Genomic DNA, 18,278 nt, shown 5'->3' on the forward strand with positions numbered 1-18,278 from the left:
AAATCAGCAGCACTTATTATTATATGGCCCAGATGTGAATAAATAGCAGTATATACAGCTCAAAACCCAGATACTTACCCAATGGAGCAGGGCAGAGACAGAAACAAGTAAGACTGATGGTATGTTAGGAGCCACGGGGTTAGAGACTCATGAAATCAGCAATTTTAAAGATTTTTTAAAAAACAGGATTTGGAAAGGAAGCAGACAGTGTGATCACAATAGAGAAGCAGAATAAGGCAGGAAAAGTACAGCAAAGGATTTAAGGAAGACACACAGGGAAAACTGGAGATAGCAAAGTATCAGAGAAGCAGCCAAAAAAAAAAAAAAATGAAGCCAATAAGTAGGAGACCAAAATGTGTATTTTGCTTATTAGGTGCTATAGTACAACTTGACATTTCTTTATAGAGTTCTTTGGAGGAATCAGGTGGTATTTAGTTGTGTAGTTGTGGGTTTTTTTTCCTCCTTTAATGGAGGAGGACAACAATCTTCATTAGCAGAAGCTATAGCAGCTTTTAAAGCTGTTTCAGGCACACTCATTTTTTACAAGGCCTGTTGATCCTCTCAGACTTGAGCTATGGGAGTAGATTATTTCTGTAGCTACAATAAGGCATTTCCCAAGTCCTGGACTCTAACAAGAGCGTGTGAGCAGTGCCTGCATGCCTCTGAAAGGCCAGAAAGCAGCCGTACAACCCTGAAAGGGCCCACATATGGTTGTAGCAGGTGTAATTAAACACGTCAGCAACATGCAACAGAACAGCCAGTGCAAGGATTTCAGAGAAAAATGTTTCGATTCTTTGAAATGGTGGGTGCACGGAGTAGAGTTTCACTCCCAGGCAGAAGGGTCGTGACATATATCAGTAACTTCAGAAGGTGGGAAAAATTGTTGTTCTGGTCCAAGTTGGAACAGATCTATTCCCAGAAATGAGTTGCACAATTTTATGTCTTTTCATTACCTAAACATCCTACCTACTTCTGACATTTTTGAAAGAGAACCGCTCCCGTGATCATGTCTGAGAAGGGAACCAGGCCTTAAATGTCCTGTGTTGTTAAATCTATCAGGTATTTATAACATTGACTTAATTTTTACACTGTAATAAATTTGCTGGTTATTTCTGGATGTACACGTATATCTTCATAAGCAGAAAAATGGTGTTATTATCTGCGTGTACATTTTCACCCTCTGTTTTGGCTGTAACAAGCTGCAAATTCTGAACTCTCACCTGTCTGTCAGCTGTCAAAACTTTCCACTTTTGCCATTTCTGTGATTCCTTCCTAGGTACTGAAAAAGCTGAAGGATGACTGACAGCTGTCAAAATTTCACTGTGTACGAAGGGAAGTAACACTAGAAAACGCTTATCAGATGAAGGTACCACTCATAAACTCTCTGAAGGATAGAAACCACAAAGACAGGAATTTCTGCTAGAATAGTGTGTGTGTGTCCCAATTTCCCGGAAGCAGTTCCTTTATTTTGAAGGACAAGGTGATAGGACGGTGGCATTATGTTGCCAGCAGTAAATGCTGACTAGGAGATATTTTCAGATGTTACATGATGCTTCTGGGCTTATTTCCTAAGGTGTTCCCTCTTCTGGCACTGGAATGACACCCCATAAATCTTGATTTTTGCAATCCAGAATAAAGGTAAAGTAGGCTTGAAGATGAGCCAGCTAAGAGTGTTTAAATCGTTACGTGATAAAGCTGCAAATCGTAGATTTTTTTTTTTTTTTTTTTTCCGGGGGGGGGGAGGGAGGAAGGACTTGAGCATCTTTATTAAACACATGTCTTATACCGAGACAAATTCTGGTTCTAGCAACACATTCTCATTTGCGAGCTGCTAAAAGAAAGAAACACAGATGATGGTGAAGGAGCATGGTGTGTATTACAGACACCTCATGCTGAGGTACCTCATGGGTTTTGATCCCTAGTTTGCCGGGGGCTTTATCAAACGGCGCCGGTGCGTTATTTAGGTGCGTGGAGGCTGAGGGCGAGGATGGCAGCGGCGGCGCCGGCACCCACCCCGGGGCCCGCACCCACCCCTGCGCCCTCCCGGCCGCCCGGCAGCCGCCGAGGCCCAGCGAGGCCGGGCGGGCAGAGCCGCCTCCGCCGCCCCCGGGGCCGCGCCGGGAGAGCCGTGAGTAACGGCGGCGGAGGGAGGGAGGGACGGACGGACGGAGGGAGGGAGGGCAGCGGGCACGCTGGGGAGGCCGCGGCCCTTCCCGTCCCCCCCGCCCCTGCCAACACGCCGCGACCCAGAAGTTTTGCCATCACGCTCCCGGTTCTCGAGAGTGCCGGGCGGGATGCGGCGGCGATGGGCGGCGGCGGCGATGGGCGGCGGCGGCTGCGGCACCACCGGCTGCAGCTCGGGGAAGGGCGGGACGGAGCCTGCCCGGCCCGGGGATGAGAAATGACCCGTTTCCCCCAGTTACGCCGGCGCGGGCCAGGAGAGCCGAGAGCGGCGGCAGTCGGTCCCGCTGAGTGCCCGCGAAGGAGGCCGGCCGGCTGGGGTGCAGCCATTAAATACCGATAGATAATAAAAAAGGGTGCGGTGGCAGGGCGCGGAGGAGGGGAGGGAGGGAGGAGGGGCAGGAGCTTTGGGCTGGGGGCGGCGCGCCCCCGGCCATCTCGCCTTGCTCCCCCCAGTTCCGGAGCAGCCGCAGGCGTGCACACCCCCAAAGGAAAAGGGAGCCCCTCAGGGCGCACAGCCCACGCGCGGGGCCCCGGCGCTCGCTGCGGGTGGGGTACCGGGTCTGCCCGCCCCCCCCTCCGTCCCCCGTCCCCTTTACCTGCCGCCGCCCCGCCCGTCCCGGCGCCGCCCCGGCGGGGGGTGTCGGCCCGTCCGCGGCGGGGGCAGCGGGGCGTGGGGGCTGTGGGTGGCGGTGAAGGCGGCGTGTGACAGATGTCCTCCTCTGACAGCTCTCGGTATCAGCCCAGTGGCTCCCTGCCATTGGCTCAGTGCAGCCGACCGGCAAGGCTGCTCGCTATAATAACACTATGCCCGCCAGAGGCGGCAGCTCAGACGGCTCCGCCGCGGCCGTGCCGCCGCTCCTCCCCCGGCAGCCAGCGCCGCGCCGAGCCTGAGGGGCTCCCCCCCGCCCCCCAACCCCGCTCCCCGCCCCTCCGCCGGCCGCCGGCGCCGCACATGCCGCGGGGCCCCGCCGGCCCCGGCCCTCCCCGCCGAGCCCAGGCCGGCCTGAGCGCCCCGCCGCTGGCGGGGAGGCGGCCCCGGCGCCGTCCCCGGCCCCATGGAGTGCTACTACATTGTCATCAGCTCCGCGCACCTCAGCAACGGGCACTTTCGCAACATCAAGGGAGTTTTCCGAGGCCCCCTCAGCAAGAACGGGAACAAAACTCTGGTAATGGCTTCTTCTCCTGCCTCCCCCTCCTCCCCTCGCAGCCGCTCCGGCTGAACCGCGAGCCGCCGCGTGTCCGTCGCCGGGGGGTGCCGGCCGGTTTCTCGCGCGGTCGGTGCTGCCCTGACCGCCGCGGGGATGCGGTGCCCGCGGCTCCCGCCCGCCGGGCTCCCCGCCTGCCCGGGGGATGGGGGGCTGTCCCCGGCTCCGCCGCTTCCCGGGGCAGCCTGCGCGGCCGCAGGGTGGGCGCTGGCCCGTCCTTGCCGGGCTGGCTGCGGGGGGAGGCTGCGGAGGACGGAGAGCCCGGAGACCCTTCCCGGCGGGGAGCTGCGGGGCTGGGGCCCCGCCGCCCGCGGCCCGGGAGAGGCGGCGGCGGGCGGGCAGCCCGCGGCGGGGAGGGCTGCGGCCGGGGCAGCGGGGGTCCTGCTGGGTGAAGTGAAGAAGGGACCCGAAACTTGTTGGCTTGAGGTCTGAGCGGCTTGGGTACGGAGTTGGAGAATAGCTCCAGAAACAATATACGTTTGGGTTTGCTGGTCGCCAAGTTGTTTTAAAAGCAGAACTCTGGGTTCGAAAGGAATTGATGGGTTTAGGCAATTTGTCTAGATACTACTGAAAGTCCGCGGAGGCTGTTAAAACTGGTTCGGTATGCGTGTGCCGTACTTTGATATCTGTACACCTATTGGATTTCCTATGGTTTTTGCTGACTCGTTTGGAGTCGCTTCGCTACTATTACTGAACTTTAATGGAAGAGTTATGACGCGATAGTATCGGCAATACATGTGCTCTCCTGCCCGCTCAGCTGAGAGGGATGTAGGATAACAGCAGGCTGGGTGAGCTGCATCACGTAGCATCTCAGTCACGGCACAGCGAAGTGTGGACAGATGTCTGGAGAGTAGGATGGAGCTGAAAGAGGGGCTTAGCCGTGTTGTTTATCGCTCTCTGCCATCGCCGTCTGACTCCGAAATCCCCTTTGGGGGAGATGGAGCAGAACTTACTCACCACGTTCTTGTTCCCTCGAATGCACGACCTATATTGATGGGGAATTTACTAAAGTACTTAACATTTACTACAGTTGGCAAGCTTGCAATTTCTCCCTAAATAAAGAGATTAAAGCAAGTCTGAGCCAAGTCATAAAAATAGTAACTACTACGAGAGAATCTGAGGCAGATTTTTGGACTGTTTCAAATGTAAAGTTCCTGCTTTCACATTGTAAATCTTATCACAGTTTTATTTGCTGTGGATTCTGCGTATTTTTCTGTTTGGGATTACACTCTTGGAATTTTAAACAAGTATTTGTAGTATCCATGAGATGGCAATATGCATATAATATTTCACTCTTACAGTGGCAAAACCAAGACCTACTGTAGAAATATTTGGTATACTTTAAATAATTGCATGATACATTGCCTTCTTTCTACTGAACAATTTCAGTAAATATGCATTTGGCAGGACTGAGAATGCTCTGATGTAACATTTGGACGGTGTATTATCTTGCAATTCATAACTGACTCTGCTTCAATAGCATTTTGTTCTTGCCTTTTAATTTTTTTTCCTCCCCTTGGCAAAAAAAAAAAAAAAAAAAAAAAAGCAGGCATGTATTCTTAGCATTCCTGATTGATTTATTTACTGGTAAAAGCATTAGTGACCAAACTATGTTGGGGAAGACTGGTGTTGACTTAAAATTCAAAGAAAGATATTGCATAGGCTTTGAAACACTCAGGGGAGAAATTTAACTCAACCTTGCTCTTCAGTGAGTTAGATGTGAGGGGAGAAAAGATAATATTGGTTGTGGATTTGCCACAAGAAACCTTACCTTTAAAAGGTTTTGTTGTGGGCTGCAAGCAGTGTAACTCTCAAACTTTTTGCTGGGTTAAAAAGGGAGAGTTCTTGACGTTGGCTCTGTGGACAGCAAGATGAAGTCTTTTACTGTGAAATAAATGCTGTATATGCAGACATCAAGACTTTTACTTATGTTTGAGTGATTTTTAATTTGAAAGAGCTGAAGATACCACTGGGTTGTGATACGGGGTGATTGGATAGTTTAGACTAATAGTTCTGAGGCACTGAAGTACATTTCAGCCAGCTTCTATGGGAAAGTCAAATGTTATGTCATTTCAGAGGATCAGTCACTTCCACTGTCAATAGTCTTTCAAACTTAAAAAGATGAAAAACTTGATTAATACAAAGTAGAGTATGTCTTTAGAAGTTCTGATAAGAATGTATCCTTTTAATAGGCTCTTAATGTCTTCCATCCTAGAATAAGACTAGGAGATAACTAAAACAAACTACAATTTGTGAATCTAAAACCCAGAAATATTTTGGAGCTGCTCCGATTCAGACATACCTTTCTGTTTTGCTGTAAAGCATTCATCCTGTCTCCATCTATGCTGAAAGCTTTCTAAAATCACTGATTCCTTGTAAACTGAAGAGAACCTGAAAACAGCCTCTGCTTGTACAGCATAGAAATGCTTCTGTGCAAAAGTTAGGGCATTTGTTAAGCTTTGCTTCTCTTGCAGAGTTCTGCCATGACAGAAAGAGAAAGATGTCTAGAAAGAAAGATGACTACATACACTACAGTAGAATTCCACAACAAGTAGGAAAGTGCTGGTCCTAGTCAAATGATGAAGTTGTGGTTTCAAGATGATTTTGTGTAGTGTATCTCCGTACCTCGAGCTGGTTAGGTTTCAGGGGAGGAAGGTCCTTAGAGCTTTTGGCTACTGTGCCGCTCTGGAGCGACCTGGTATTCACCTGCAACTCATCTTTTTTTTCCCTACTCTACCAAGACAGGCCGCTGAGCAATACTTTTCCCTGACTGTTTGTCCCTGCAGGTGATCCTTGTGTGTTCATCCTCTGCCCACGTCCTGTTTCACATAGAATTAGTCATTTAAAGCTTTATGAAGTTTTGGTTCAAAGCTCCCAGAAGGTAACAGGAAGAAGGAGCTACAAACCCTTGCTCGCCTAGTAGGGGACATGAAGCACAAAGCTTTGTCTCTCCAAAAACATCCTTCTCAGTGGAGAGCATCAGGGAGTTATTTTTTGATAAAAAAGATGGAATAATATTGCCTGGTTCCCAGTCATGGCCTTTTTCTAAGTCATATCTAGGCCTTTTTCTAAGTCGTATCTGCCTGTAGTACGTACTGAGTGCAGGGCTTTGAGATGGGGTTATTTGGGAGGTGGAGACAAATGGGTGAGGGATAAAGATATGAAGCAGGAGAAAGAAGGGAAGGCCATGGTTCTGTTCTGCAAGGTAAGATGTATGGGGAAAACCTGACCTTGGAGACAAGTGAAAGGCAGAAGAGGAAACAATGCAAAAGGGCGGATTTAGGCAAACTGAGAAAAGAGGCCATCATAAAAACCCGCTTTAATTAAGTAAGGAACAATTGCTTGTTAATGAATCTGTAGTGAGATGGTGGGGGAAACTGAAGGAACACATATCTATGTCCAGTTCTGGATGTCTGGTGGCACAGCTTTGCGCGGTACATGGGGTGACTGTTTGGTGTGGGTAGGGGCCGTTACCCAATTATAATCTGCTGTTCCTTATCAGGAAAATAAATCTAAATTATGAATTGATGGGAAACAGACTCAGCGCATGTGGAAGAAAAACATCCAAACTCCTAAAGTTCTTTGACAAAATGCAGCAGTTTAGTTAAAAGAAATCGATGGTATTTGGGCTGTTGGATAAGGCTTTATCCTCTCCCATTGCAGTTTCTGCTGTCTGAAATATCCTTCAAATAGATACGGTGTCATAACGATAGCTAATCTACTACTGGAGTGCTCTGTGGCAGCTCTTTGGAAGGGATTTTTTGTTGGTGGAGTGCTGTTGCAAGTGAACCAACTGCTGTCTGGTGTTTGCATGGCAGATGGTTTTCGAACAAGAAACTCAAAGTGTTCCATGTGGGTCAGTAATATGCAACGATGTTGAAAATTTCTGATGCTCTTTCTGCATTTTTATGTAATATTGCTTATGCCTTGGTGGTTTAATCAATGAATATTGTCCATTTCTGCTCAGGGTTGGCTCATACCTGGTGACTTTGAAACTTTTCCCATGGCTGTTCTTTTTAGTAGTAGCAGTTTGTAGAAATTTGTTTCTACAAACTCTTTCTTTTGTTCATGGATCTCCTGAAGTTTTCATGCACTTACTGTGTTTTTATGCCTTATGTTATTGATGTCAAATTACACTAGTCTTTCTTTGTAATTCATCTTCCTTGCTGTGGCTGCTGTCTTGCAGTTTGTAATCTCAAAAAGTATTGAAACTTGTATGAAAAAATAGCTCTCTGGAGGGAGAAATCAGTTGCTTGGAGTCACAACCACAGGTGATTTGCTAAATCCTTAAAATGTCTTTCAGTATATAAACGGAACCATTTTAAGGCATTATCCTAGTTACGTGTATGATTTCTGGTGGGTCAACAAGGGAAGTGGTCCTCTGAGACCAGTCTTGGTCTTCTGAGTAGCTGCCACATGGGTGGGGACTGAATATCTGCTATTTCACCCTGAGATATGCTACTTGTGTAAAGGGCTCTGTATCTGTTTCATTGAGATTTTCAGTGATGGAGAACTGGCCGCGTAGGGCTCATTTACTTCTTTTAATTGGACAAATACATTTTTTCTGTTGGTGATCAGAATGAGTAAGGTCCTATTCCTTGCCCAAGGAGGTCAGTGAAAAGTTTAGACGTTTATATGGTATAATAAGTTGAAGTGTCTTGTTGATACTGATAGAAAGTAGGTGAGATCAAAAATTTCCTCATAAGTAGTTGGATAAAGGACTGTAGTTTCAAATATCATGAACACAGAAATCTATTACTGTGTATAACAATAACCTGGATGCATGCACATATATATATGCATTTATACTTTGTTTAGAAATATATACACAGGGGACTTCAGGAGGAGAATTGAAATAGTGGTCCCCAGCTCCAAGGGAGGCAGGCACAAGTTACCTCAAACTGGAGTCAAACTCTGAACTTGTGGTAAGCCTTGTGGAGAGGAAGGTCACATAAACTTCAGGTGGCTGCCACATCATACAGCTTCATGCCTTCCAGTCAACTTGGGCATGGATGCAAGGAGTTCACGTTGACCTGTAAAACGTGATGCAGGTACAGGGCTGTCTAAAAAGTGGTTGGATGTTTGTTTAAATCATCTTTTATTAATCCAGTTGTTTGTACGAACAGCTGTCTTGCCTCAGGTTCATTGTACAAAGCTGCTTTGAATTTTTATTTATATACCTCTGTGTGTATATAAATACTTTTATATAAAAACTTATTTTAGAAGTCCTAGTGGTTAGTTCTGCTTTTATGAAAACTCCATGGAGTTTATATACTGCTACGCTACTGTCTCCTGAAAACGTCATCTGTTGTTCAGGCTGTTTGTTGTCTTTAGTTCTTTTACAGTTTATAGAACATTTTTGTGTTTCTAGATCAACTAAAATAAATGTTGTGGTGGACATAAATATATTTTATGAGAATTTGTATTACAAATGTCTATATTCTACTACAGTAAGAAAGCAGTAAACTACCTGTAAAACAGTGTAAAACAGCTGAAGCTGTTGTACTTCTGCATGATCAGGTGGAAATGTCTGCTGATTTCAGGCTAATTCATATGTAAAATAAACAATACTTACCGTAAGTTTATTTTAAATACCAGTAAAATCAGGTCCATATTGTATATTGCCAGTAGCTGAGGATCATTTAAAAATTATGTCTTATACATGAAGAATTTAATAAAGCTATTGTATTGGTTTTCATCTTTAGCCTTGCAGAGTTTGTAGGGTAGAGTTGTTAGGCTAGAGTTATGTTGGTTAAGGGAGAAAAATCACCTGTTGCTTTCATCGGTGGTTTGTCCCCTGTGGATCTGCTGATATCTTTGGCATTTCAGCATGCTCATGACCTGAGTTTGGAACTTAAAAATGTTCATATCTTTTCTATGAGAGAAGATAAAAAGCCCTAACTCATTAAAATGACAAAACAAATTCTACCTAATTTAATTTGAAAAGTTAATCAGTGTCACTTAAATCATGATTGAAAACCAACTACTCAGAAGACAACAAAATAATTTGGTAAAATGGAAGTAACAGTAAAATCCTATCTGTGTTCTACTTCTAGAGTTCATTTGTATGAATGCAAGTGACTTCTTAATAAGGTTATTGGTAATAGTACTGATCCAAAACATCATCAACAGGGTCATTTTGGTGATCAAACAGGAGGCTATCACAATTTCAGGTGCATTTCCAGAGCAACTCTGAGAGGTTGCAAGTCTCAGTGAGATGTTGCACTCTCATGTCCATCAGACTACGTATGAGTGCATTGTCTGGTCCAGAAAATAATAGGAGCTGGAGTCCGGTGTGCAGCAGACTTAAACTGAGATACCTTCTGATTCAGAGCTACTACTGAGGCAGACTTTTGTACTGTAAGAGCTTATTAAATGCATGGTAAACTTCAAACACGTCGGTATTCTGTTGAATGTAATTAGACTATTACCATGGTTAAATTGGTACACTTGTTTAGTTTTTTCAGATCAAGGCCTTAAAGAGTAAGTTTGAGGAGAGCCTTTGCCTTGAATATTTTCTGATGTAAATATCCGTAACAATCTCATGGCTCAGAGATACATAAAATTAATTTTAACACGTTGCCCAAACTGGAAAACAGCATTGCTAACATGTTTTTTTAACGCATTGCTAGCTAGAAAGCAGCAAGTTGGCTTCTGTATTTTCAAAACTACACGTATTTTTGGATTCATGAAACTTATTGAACTTTATCAAGGTGCAGGCTGCAATTCTGAAAATCTCACCTTTCCTCTAGGCTGTGGGAACATGTGGGTTTACTGACCTTCCTGTCATCAGGGGTTCATCAGTGAAAAAAACAAGTTACCTGTGAGGAGCACATGTAGAAGACTCTTAAGTAGTAGCCTTTTAGTTTAGCACATTGGGTTTTCCAGTAGAACTTGAATAAGTAACTGTAAGATCTTGGATGCCCCTAGCTGGTGACAATTACAGTATCCCCTTTCTTGAATGGCATTTAGGCATTCCAAGAGGAACAGTTAATCTCTGCAAAAATTAAAGCTATTGAATAGATGCATTTTGAGATGTACCGATGGACTAAAATAATCCCACAAAATCAATCCAGAGCATTTTCTATTATTTAATATCTTAATGCACTTATTAATGATGGTGGCTGTATTTGTAGCATAGATTCTTTAATGCTGCCTGGTGATGGTGGTAGAAAGTGAGTTGATTTTTTTTGTTTGTTTGTTTGCTCACTTGTGATTCAAATTTAAACATGGGAGAAGGAATAAGCCTTCCTAATTTAGCTGTATCTGGCCAATCCCTTATAAACAAATAGTAGTCAGACCCTTTTATTTTTCTACATATTTTCAGAGCAAAAACAAACGTTTTCCTCCAGCATTCTTGAGAGACTATTATATGATGAGCTGTGACTTAATGTTGTCTGAAAACCCCCAAAGTAAACAAAACAACATTTACTCACAAGGAAGCACGATATTTGTCATGTTTAACCTTGTTTTTTCAACAGAGATAAGAAACTGCCTGAAGGCATCAGGAAACTGGAATTTTAAACTCCTAGCGTAATTAATTTATTTTGTTAAAATATGTTTATGATTCCCTTCCTCTGAGGACTAGCCATGGCAGGGGTACAGATTGGGCAGAGGGTTTAGTTTTTCCCTTGGCAGAAGATGTTTGTTCTGAACCATGTGAGTTGCATGCAAACACGAATTTCTGTGAAACCCTATTTTTTTTTAATTAGTTCAGATAGTGAATTTCCAAATATTTTCAATATAGAATTTTAAATGGTGGTAGTTACACAGATAGTGTTGTAAGAAAGGAAATGCAGATTCTTTCCCCACAGGTCTAAGAGCAAATCCTCAAATAAAACCGGGAGAGTAATCTCCAGATCTCCCCCCTGACATTACTCTCTGCATTGCATGCAGTAAAGAACAGGATTTTGACTTAAAATTCTTGAAATGCCTTGGAAGAGGTTTAGGTTTGGGGTCCTTGGTTTGAGGAACTGAGAGGGTGTGGGGTTTTTTTTAGTATCTCATCGATATTCTTGCTTTGAACAAATGATTTAGGACTTTTTGTCTGACAGTGCTGGTTTGCATTTCTTTAAAATGTGGGTTTGTTGGTTTTTTTTTGTGAAAATGATATATTTTGAGAGACTGCTTTCCCCGAATAGCAAGTGATCAGGCTACCTCCTCTGGGACCCAGCTCAACTCAAATGTTAATGTTGCAAGATTTCTCACAGCTGGTGTATAGCCGTATTACTTATATTGGCCAAATCTTGGTCAGGTGTTCTCTTTTAAAACTTTGTAGGGCAAAATGTCTGGTAGAATTTGCCTCTCCACCTTATAGAAATAAGTTTCTGGACTAGGAGAACTGCTTCCTTTCCAGTTTACTGATAACACACTTTCACAGCAAACACAAATACAAATCAATGTGTCTGAGACCTGTGAGACTGTAATTAAAAAAAAAAAAAAAGTATTTTCTGTGTATAGGTGTCCATAAAGTGTATGGATTTTTTTTCAATAAATACAATTACAAATTGATTTGTGTGGTGGAATGTAATAGTTATTTTAGGGTATCTGTTTAAATAGCTCCAGTTTCTAAGTATTTAATTTCTTCTAGAAGTGTTTTTAACAGGAGACCACAATACCCATTACAGAATAGCTTATCAGCTACTACTTTGTAAAATGGATTTTGATAAAATGTCTGCAGTTGAAACCTGGAGACACTCTTGGGTCTGTGTAGGGTTATGATGCATACAGGGCAGTCCATGAAACAACCCGAGTCTAAATCTGTAAAGCAAAATGCTTTTTTTTTTTTTTTTTTCTTTTTTTTAAGCTTGTCATTATTGAAATATATAATTATTCAGGGAAGTTTGCTTAAAGATGTTTAATTGTATGTTTGGTCCTGCCTCATTGGAGGCTGTATCTCACTAGAGAATAGCGTGAACAAAGTTGTTCACTTCAAGCCTTGCTGCTCTCTAACCTTGCCTGTCCCAGGCTCGCCACGTAGCTCTTAGGCTATTCCCAATGTGCAGGTTTGCTTTCTGCCCTTTTCAGCAATACTGCTAGGAAAAAACCTGTAGTCTTCTAATCTCATGTCCCGATCGCTTTTCCTTAACTTCTGGGTTGGTTGCTGGCGGTGCTGGGGAGGAGCAGTGGGGTGGCAATGAGGTGTGGAAGGGAGGGTGGGGAAGTGCCTTGAGCAGCACTCGGGTACCAGCAGCAGGGCAGCACTCCGGCTTTCTGCTCCCTGCGGGCAAGGAGTAAGCGTGTCATCAGCTCCTGTGGCCTTTTCCAAAGGCACGGAGGGGTTTAAATGAACTTGTGGATGCAGTAATAAGCTTCTCTGGACCAACAGAATTGGATTAATCAGTGAAGAAGTGAAGGTAACTAACTTTTACATTAAGGCTTTGAATTATTTTTTTTTTTGGTGGTAGCATTTTGGATAACTCACTTTTATTACCTCCAAATACTAATAGTGAGGAAAATAGAAACTGGTAGGAGATACCAAGAAGGACTTATCTATTTCATTAATGCAAAACTAATTTTGCTACCCTGCTTTTAACAGCATAGGAAGATGTTTATCTGGGTGTTAAATACTGACTATTTAATCACCTGGTTTGGTTTCTGAATTTAAAAAAAATGACAAAGAAGTGGTATAAATAACTTTATACTGGAGATCTTGGGATTCTTATGTGCCTGCAGCATAGCACAACTAGACTATAGTCTAGTGTTTTCAGAAGTATTGTGTTTTTGCAAAATATTGTCCAAAAAAGTGATATAAAGTTTAGGTTTGCTTAAAAGTAAGACTGAAAACTTAATGTAATTATATAAAGAACATTATGTACTTTTACATCAGCAGTAAAAAAGCTGTTTATACAAATGAAACAAGTTTTTTTGTAGACTTTTTTTAAAGCAAAATAAATTTTTTTCTGCTTATTTATGATACAGTCTTAAAATATAGTTAGTTGATGCTTTAGAATACTCTCAAATTAAAAGTGGAATATACTGCTGAATAGATTTGGGGTTTGCTGCTTCTTTGCACTGATTTTTCTAATGGTAATTTTATTTCTGATAGTGTTAAGGAAAATTTTCTCTTATGAGGGAGAAAAGTCAACATAATATTTGCTTGTCTTTCTGTTGTGCAAATGAGCCACTAAATCATCTGACACCTGTTTGTTTGGCAAATAGCAAATGTGAGTGAACTAGCATGTAGAATTAAGAACTAGGAAGAGATTAAAACAGTTTTAAAGGACCAATTCCGAAGATTTATGGAGTTGTGATACTAATGGACTGTTGAATGGAAAGAGGAGCTTGCTACCAACAAGATGTCAAAAACACTTGAGAGTTTCTTTGTGAAACACCTTTGAGTGCGTGTGAGTATGCAAGTGTCAAGGCAGTGTAATTACAAAAACTGCTGAAACCTGGTAGCTGTAGGATTGTGCTGGCAACTGCAGGTGGTGATAGAGTGTGCCCAGAGTAGACCTGATTTATAAATAACTGAGAAGGAAAGAAAAGTGGAGTTTTCCAGTATGCTTGTGTTTGAGAGGAAACTGCGGCTAGATGTGTGAAGAAAACAAAAATAACCAATCTATTTCATACAGAGGAAGGAAAAGTTACCAAACAGTTGCAAACAATTACTGTGACTAATGGTAAAGTGGAACTGGAGAAGGAGAATAACCATAGGTCAGGGACTGATGTTTGCCTGGCACTGTCAGCGTATTCATGGTGGCAGTATCTGCCTTGTTTTTCAGGTTCTTGCATTGAGAAATTGAGCAGACTTTTGAGAATTTTTGCTCAGATTCCTCTTAGAGGTGTGCAGTAGGAGGTAACGGGCACAAGTTGAGTTATGGGAAATCTGATCAGGTACAAGGAAGAAAAATGAGGGTGGTCAAGCACTGGAAGAGGTTGCTGGAGAGGCTGTGGGATATCCATTCTTGGGGATGCTCAAAACTTGACTGAGCAGCCTTATCCTACTTGGCTGTGCTTTTGAGCAAGGTGTAGGACTAAATGTCCCTTCCATCCTCAGTCAACATTATGATTCCATGTTTGATCTGTAGGAGAGCAGCTTTTAATTTAATCTTCTGTTATGCGGGTCCTTGGAGAGCACACCACTGTCATGTCCTGCTGGCAGCCTTTAGGGACCCCTGGGTGCTCTTGGCTCACCTTGTCCCAGATGATGGCTGACTGGCAGGAGCAGTGTCTTCAGTGACTTTCTCTGGGCACCTCCTAATCTGTCAGAAATACAGTGCTCGTTTCAGCCCCGAGTAACAAATAAATCATATGCACCTTATGATTTCTTTTGATTTACTTATGATTTCTTTTTAGGGATTCCCAAGCTGAGTCATGCAATTTATAGTCAGTGACCCAACTTGTAATTAAGAATGATGATGAACTCAAACTTGTCCAAAGCTAATTTATATTTAGCTTTCACTCTCCGCAAATCGTATGCACTATCAGCAGTATTTTATTGATTACACTTTTTCATATTAAAAATTGCTGGAGTATATAATCTTCATTTTGGAAAGGCTTTTAAAAGGTACTGAGGAACACTACCAATAGAGAAATTGATTTGTTGTCATTAGAACAGCATTATGCAGAGTAAAGAAGAACTCAAGCTGAGCATTTTTTAAAGGCATTGTGTGCTGCACTCTTGCATTACTGGAGATGCAGATTGTGGCAAAGAGGGGAAAAGTAAGGAACAAGCCATAAAACTTATCTTCTTACGCTCACATAGCTCTTGCACTGTGGGATAGACAGTGTATACCTCTGTGGTCTGAGTATTTCTAGGAAATTGGTCAGGAAATTTTGCATCTTTTCATACAGTGGGTATGGTGTGCTTATGGGTGGGGTTTTTAAAAAATATTTATATACTTATAAATATTATATAAAATATAAGCTATCTTAGATAAAATATTTTACATTTTTAATATATACTCTTTATATTCAGGCATATTGTTTAACATAGTGGTGTGTCATCATACTCATTTCTTATAGTTCATGATTTATGTATGATTCTGAGGGCAGGCAGTGCCAAAGCTCTTTATCAGTGTCTGAATCTCGTTTTTTCTGTCAGAGGGGGCTACTTCAGACAGACAGACAGTTTCCAATTAATTGAATGGGATTGAGCAGAAGACCAACCTTGTAGAAGTCCTCATAAAGCAAATCTGTGCATGTGAAGACTGTGTATGTTCTCTGTCATGCCCATTGCAAATAGCAAAATTTTTGAGCTTGCCTTGAAGTGCTCTGGTTGTTGCAGGGCAGATAGTGACTAATGCTGACCATGTTATAGTCAAGAGATGAATGTTGGATTTATTTTCAAATCAGTTAGTAGAGTAACCAGAGCCATATATAATTGCCTTCTAAAAAAATCTGTCAGAAATTTGATGCATAATAAATGTGAAAGCTACAATATGGAATAAATTATCAAATGGCTCAAGTTCAGTGTCTCTTTGAAGACTGGGGGGGGGGGGGATGTAGAGGAAATCATACTTGTATTTTACACTTGCACACTTGCCAAATTGAATTACAGCAACAAATCTGTACAATTACAATTCAGAGACCATGGTTTATTCTTGGAGTGTAGGTAATTAGAAGCAGGACTACACTTGAAGGTTCAAATTGGATTCTTAGAAAGAGTCCCTTACATGAATGTGACCTGTACAGAAATCAGTGTTTTCATCTCTTCTATTTTAAGGATTTTGAATCATAATGTAAAGTGACTCATCCATTATTTCCTCATCTCTTCATCAGCAAGACACACAAGGAATTGTTCCTTTGATTGTTTCCCTGCAAATGTGAAATCTTTACAGTTTCTTCTCTTTTCAACAGGCATTCATAAATCCAATTAACAATGATGAGTCTCACATGTGTGCATTGAGAGAAAAAAATGGACCTTTTGTCTCTTAAAGTATGTGTTTAACTGCAGAAATAATGAAGAAAAAGCTTTTGGTGAATTACAGGTTACAAAGTCAGTAGCTTCTATCTAATTTTTGCAGTAGCTAACACATTGCCCTGATTCTCTCTCCCCTGTCAAGGGCCCTTGTATGAGCTATAAATGCAGGATGAGCAGTGCTATCAGTGAAGTGGAGAGTGCTATTATTACCTTCAGTTCTAAGATTAATTACTAATAGGCCACATTTTCAACTGAATGGCAGGATTACAATAGGGTTAATGTAACTGTACTTCTGTCTCATGACATAACTCTATGGAAACAGAGTGAAAAGAAGTAAAAAATATTAATATCTCAGTGACCTATGAAGAAGCAATACTTAGTGTGCCTCTTCTTCAGAGATTCTCCTGTCGTACCTCTGAAGAACAGTACTGATGTTGCAAGAAGTTGGTGACATTTTATATTATTCAGTTTTGTTTACTTGTGGGGGATCCTAAGAGCAGCTGCGACTTTCCTGATGAGACCGGAGGTCTTGATCAAGCTCACTGCTGTCAGCAAGTGAATGGGGTCTTAGTAAATTAAATACTACCTCTAGAAAAGCATCTGCTTCTATTGCTTGCAAAATAGGCTCAACGCTGGGAATTTTGCTTAATTTAATTCCTTGTCTGTTAACAACAACTTTTGATTACTGATTCAGGTACTGAGGTTGGGAAAGAAGATTTAAATTTAAGAAACACTTCCTTAAATTTGGCAGTGGGGAAGCTGGGGTGAGGGGCTCACAGCGGTGTCACGACCAACCACAATAGCCCACCACAAGTCTCACCGTAGGTCCCACCATAGGTCCCCCCACAGCCCCTCCACCACCCAAACCTGCTGTGTGCCCCCAATACACCTCCTCAGTCACAGCTGACATGCAAAAAGGCTCCAAGGAGCTCATTGCAGTATAAATACACGGAAACCATATGGTCTATCAGAATCATAATATCACTTCAGAGGTTTGGAAATAGCATGTTTATTAGCTGTAATCACTCCAGAATTTTCATTTAAATGAATAGCCATAAGTACTCAATATAGTTATATTTCCATACAAACCTTTTGTGCAGTTTGGTTCGGAATAGAAGGCAGCATCATTCACATCAGACAAAGAATGGTAAAAGGCTCTGGTTGACCCCTGTGTCCGCAGCCATCTAGTAGGATCATGACTATTATTTCATGGAGGTATAGATTACGACTCACTCCATGTAAGATGATCTAATGTGCACATCTATATAGGATGCTCTATGTTTTAAAATAACTGTTGTTGCACTTTTCTGTCAGGAAGCGTTTCCTGATACTGTTACTATTTTGCAACTGTGTTTCCTCTGCGTTATTTGAAGTTAAGCCCATTTTGTCCTGACTAATTACTGTCCCTCCTCGATGGTTACATCCTTTAGATACTTGTAAGCTGTAAGAATCCTCATTACTTGCATCTTTTCCAAGCTTGGCACGCTTAGCTGTTTTCCTCTTTCTTCATACAATTCCTCTAGTCTTGATTATGCTGTGCCTTTTTTTTTTTTTTTTTTTTTTTGAACTCACTCCAGCGTTTCAACATAAATCTATCAAAATGGTTCCCAGTAGTCCATATAAAAGGTGAAATTAGAAGAATTCCATGGATGTTGCTAGTGGTTCCTTGATGTATAGATACTTGGGGGTGGATCGTGCAGTCTGTATTTATAGTGGCATGTGCTTATTCTATACATAGTCTTGCTAGCATCATTGGGACCACTCATTTCATCCTATTCTTATCACTTCCCCAATTCCCTCCTCCACTCATCAAATTCCTTGCTGCAAATGCAGCACTTGGTTATGGGTAAAGTTTTTAATTTTCCAGAGCCTTTAGTTGTGCTGTGACTTCTCTGTTGCCTTTGATGTATCAGGTATAATTTTCAACTTCTCAGGAAGGTGCTTTGATAAATCCCCAATTATAACACTTGTAAGATAGGTTTGTTTGTATTTTGTAAGAATAATGTGATCCTTGCCAAGAGCTG

The 18,278-nt window shown here is 42.3% G+C and overlaps 1 protein-coding gene across 1 annotated transcript in view; it reads left to right on the forward strand.

Annotated features, from left to right (window-relative positions):
- The first annotated feature begins 3,163 nt into the window (after window positions 1-3,163).
- Window positions 3,164-18,278, forward strand: part of ZNF804A (zinc finger protein 804A) — a 150,885-nt gene continuing 135,770 nt past the window's right edge. The window contains exon 1 of the mRNA XM_074910595.1: window positions 3,164-3,350. Coding sequence (XP_074766696.1) covers window positions 3,240-3,350 — 111 coding nt within the window. The 5' untranslated portion in view covers window positions 3,164-3,239. The remainder of the gene's footprint in view (window positions 3,351-18,278) is intronic.

This window comes from Athene noctua, chromosome 7, assembly GCF_965140245.1.
Source record: "Athene noctua chromosome 7, bAthNoc1.hap1.1, whole genome shotgun sequence".
Lineage (NCBI taxonomy): Eukaryota > Metazoa > Chordata > Aves > Strigiformes > Strigidae > Athene > Athene noctua.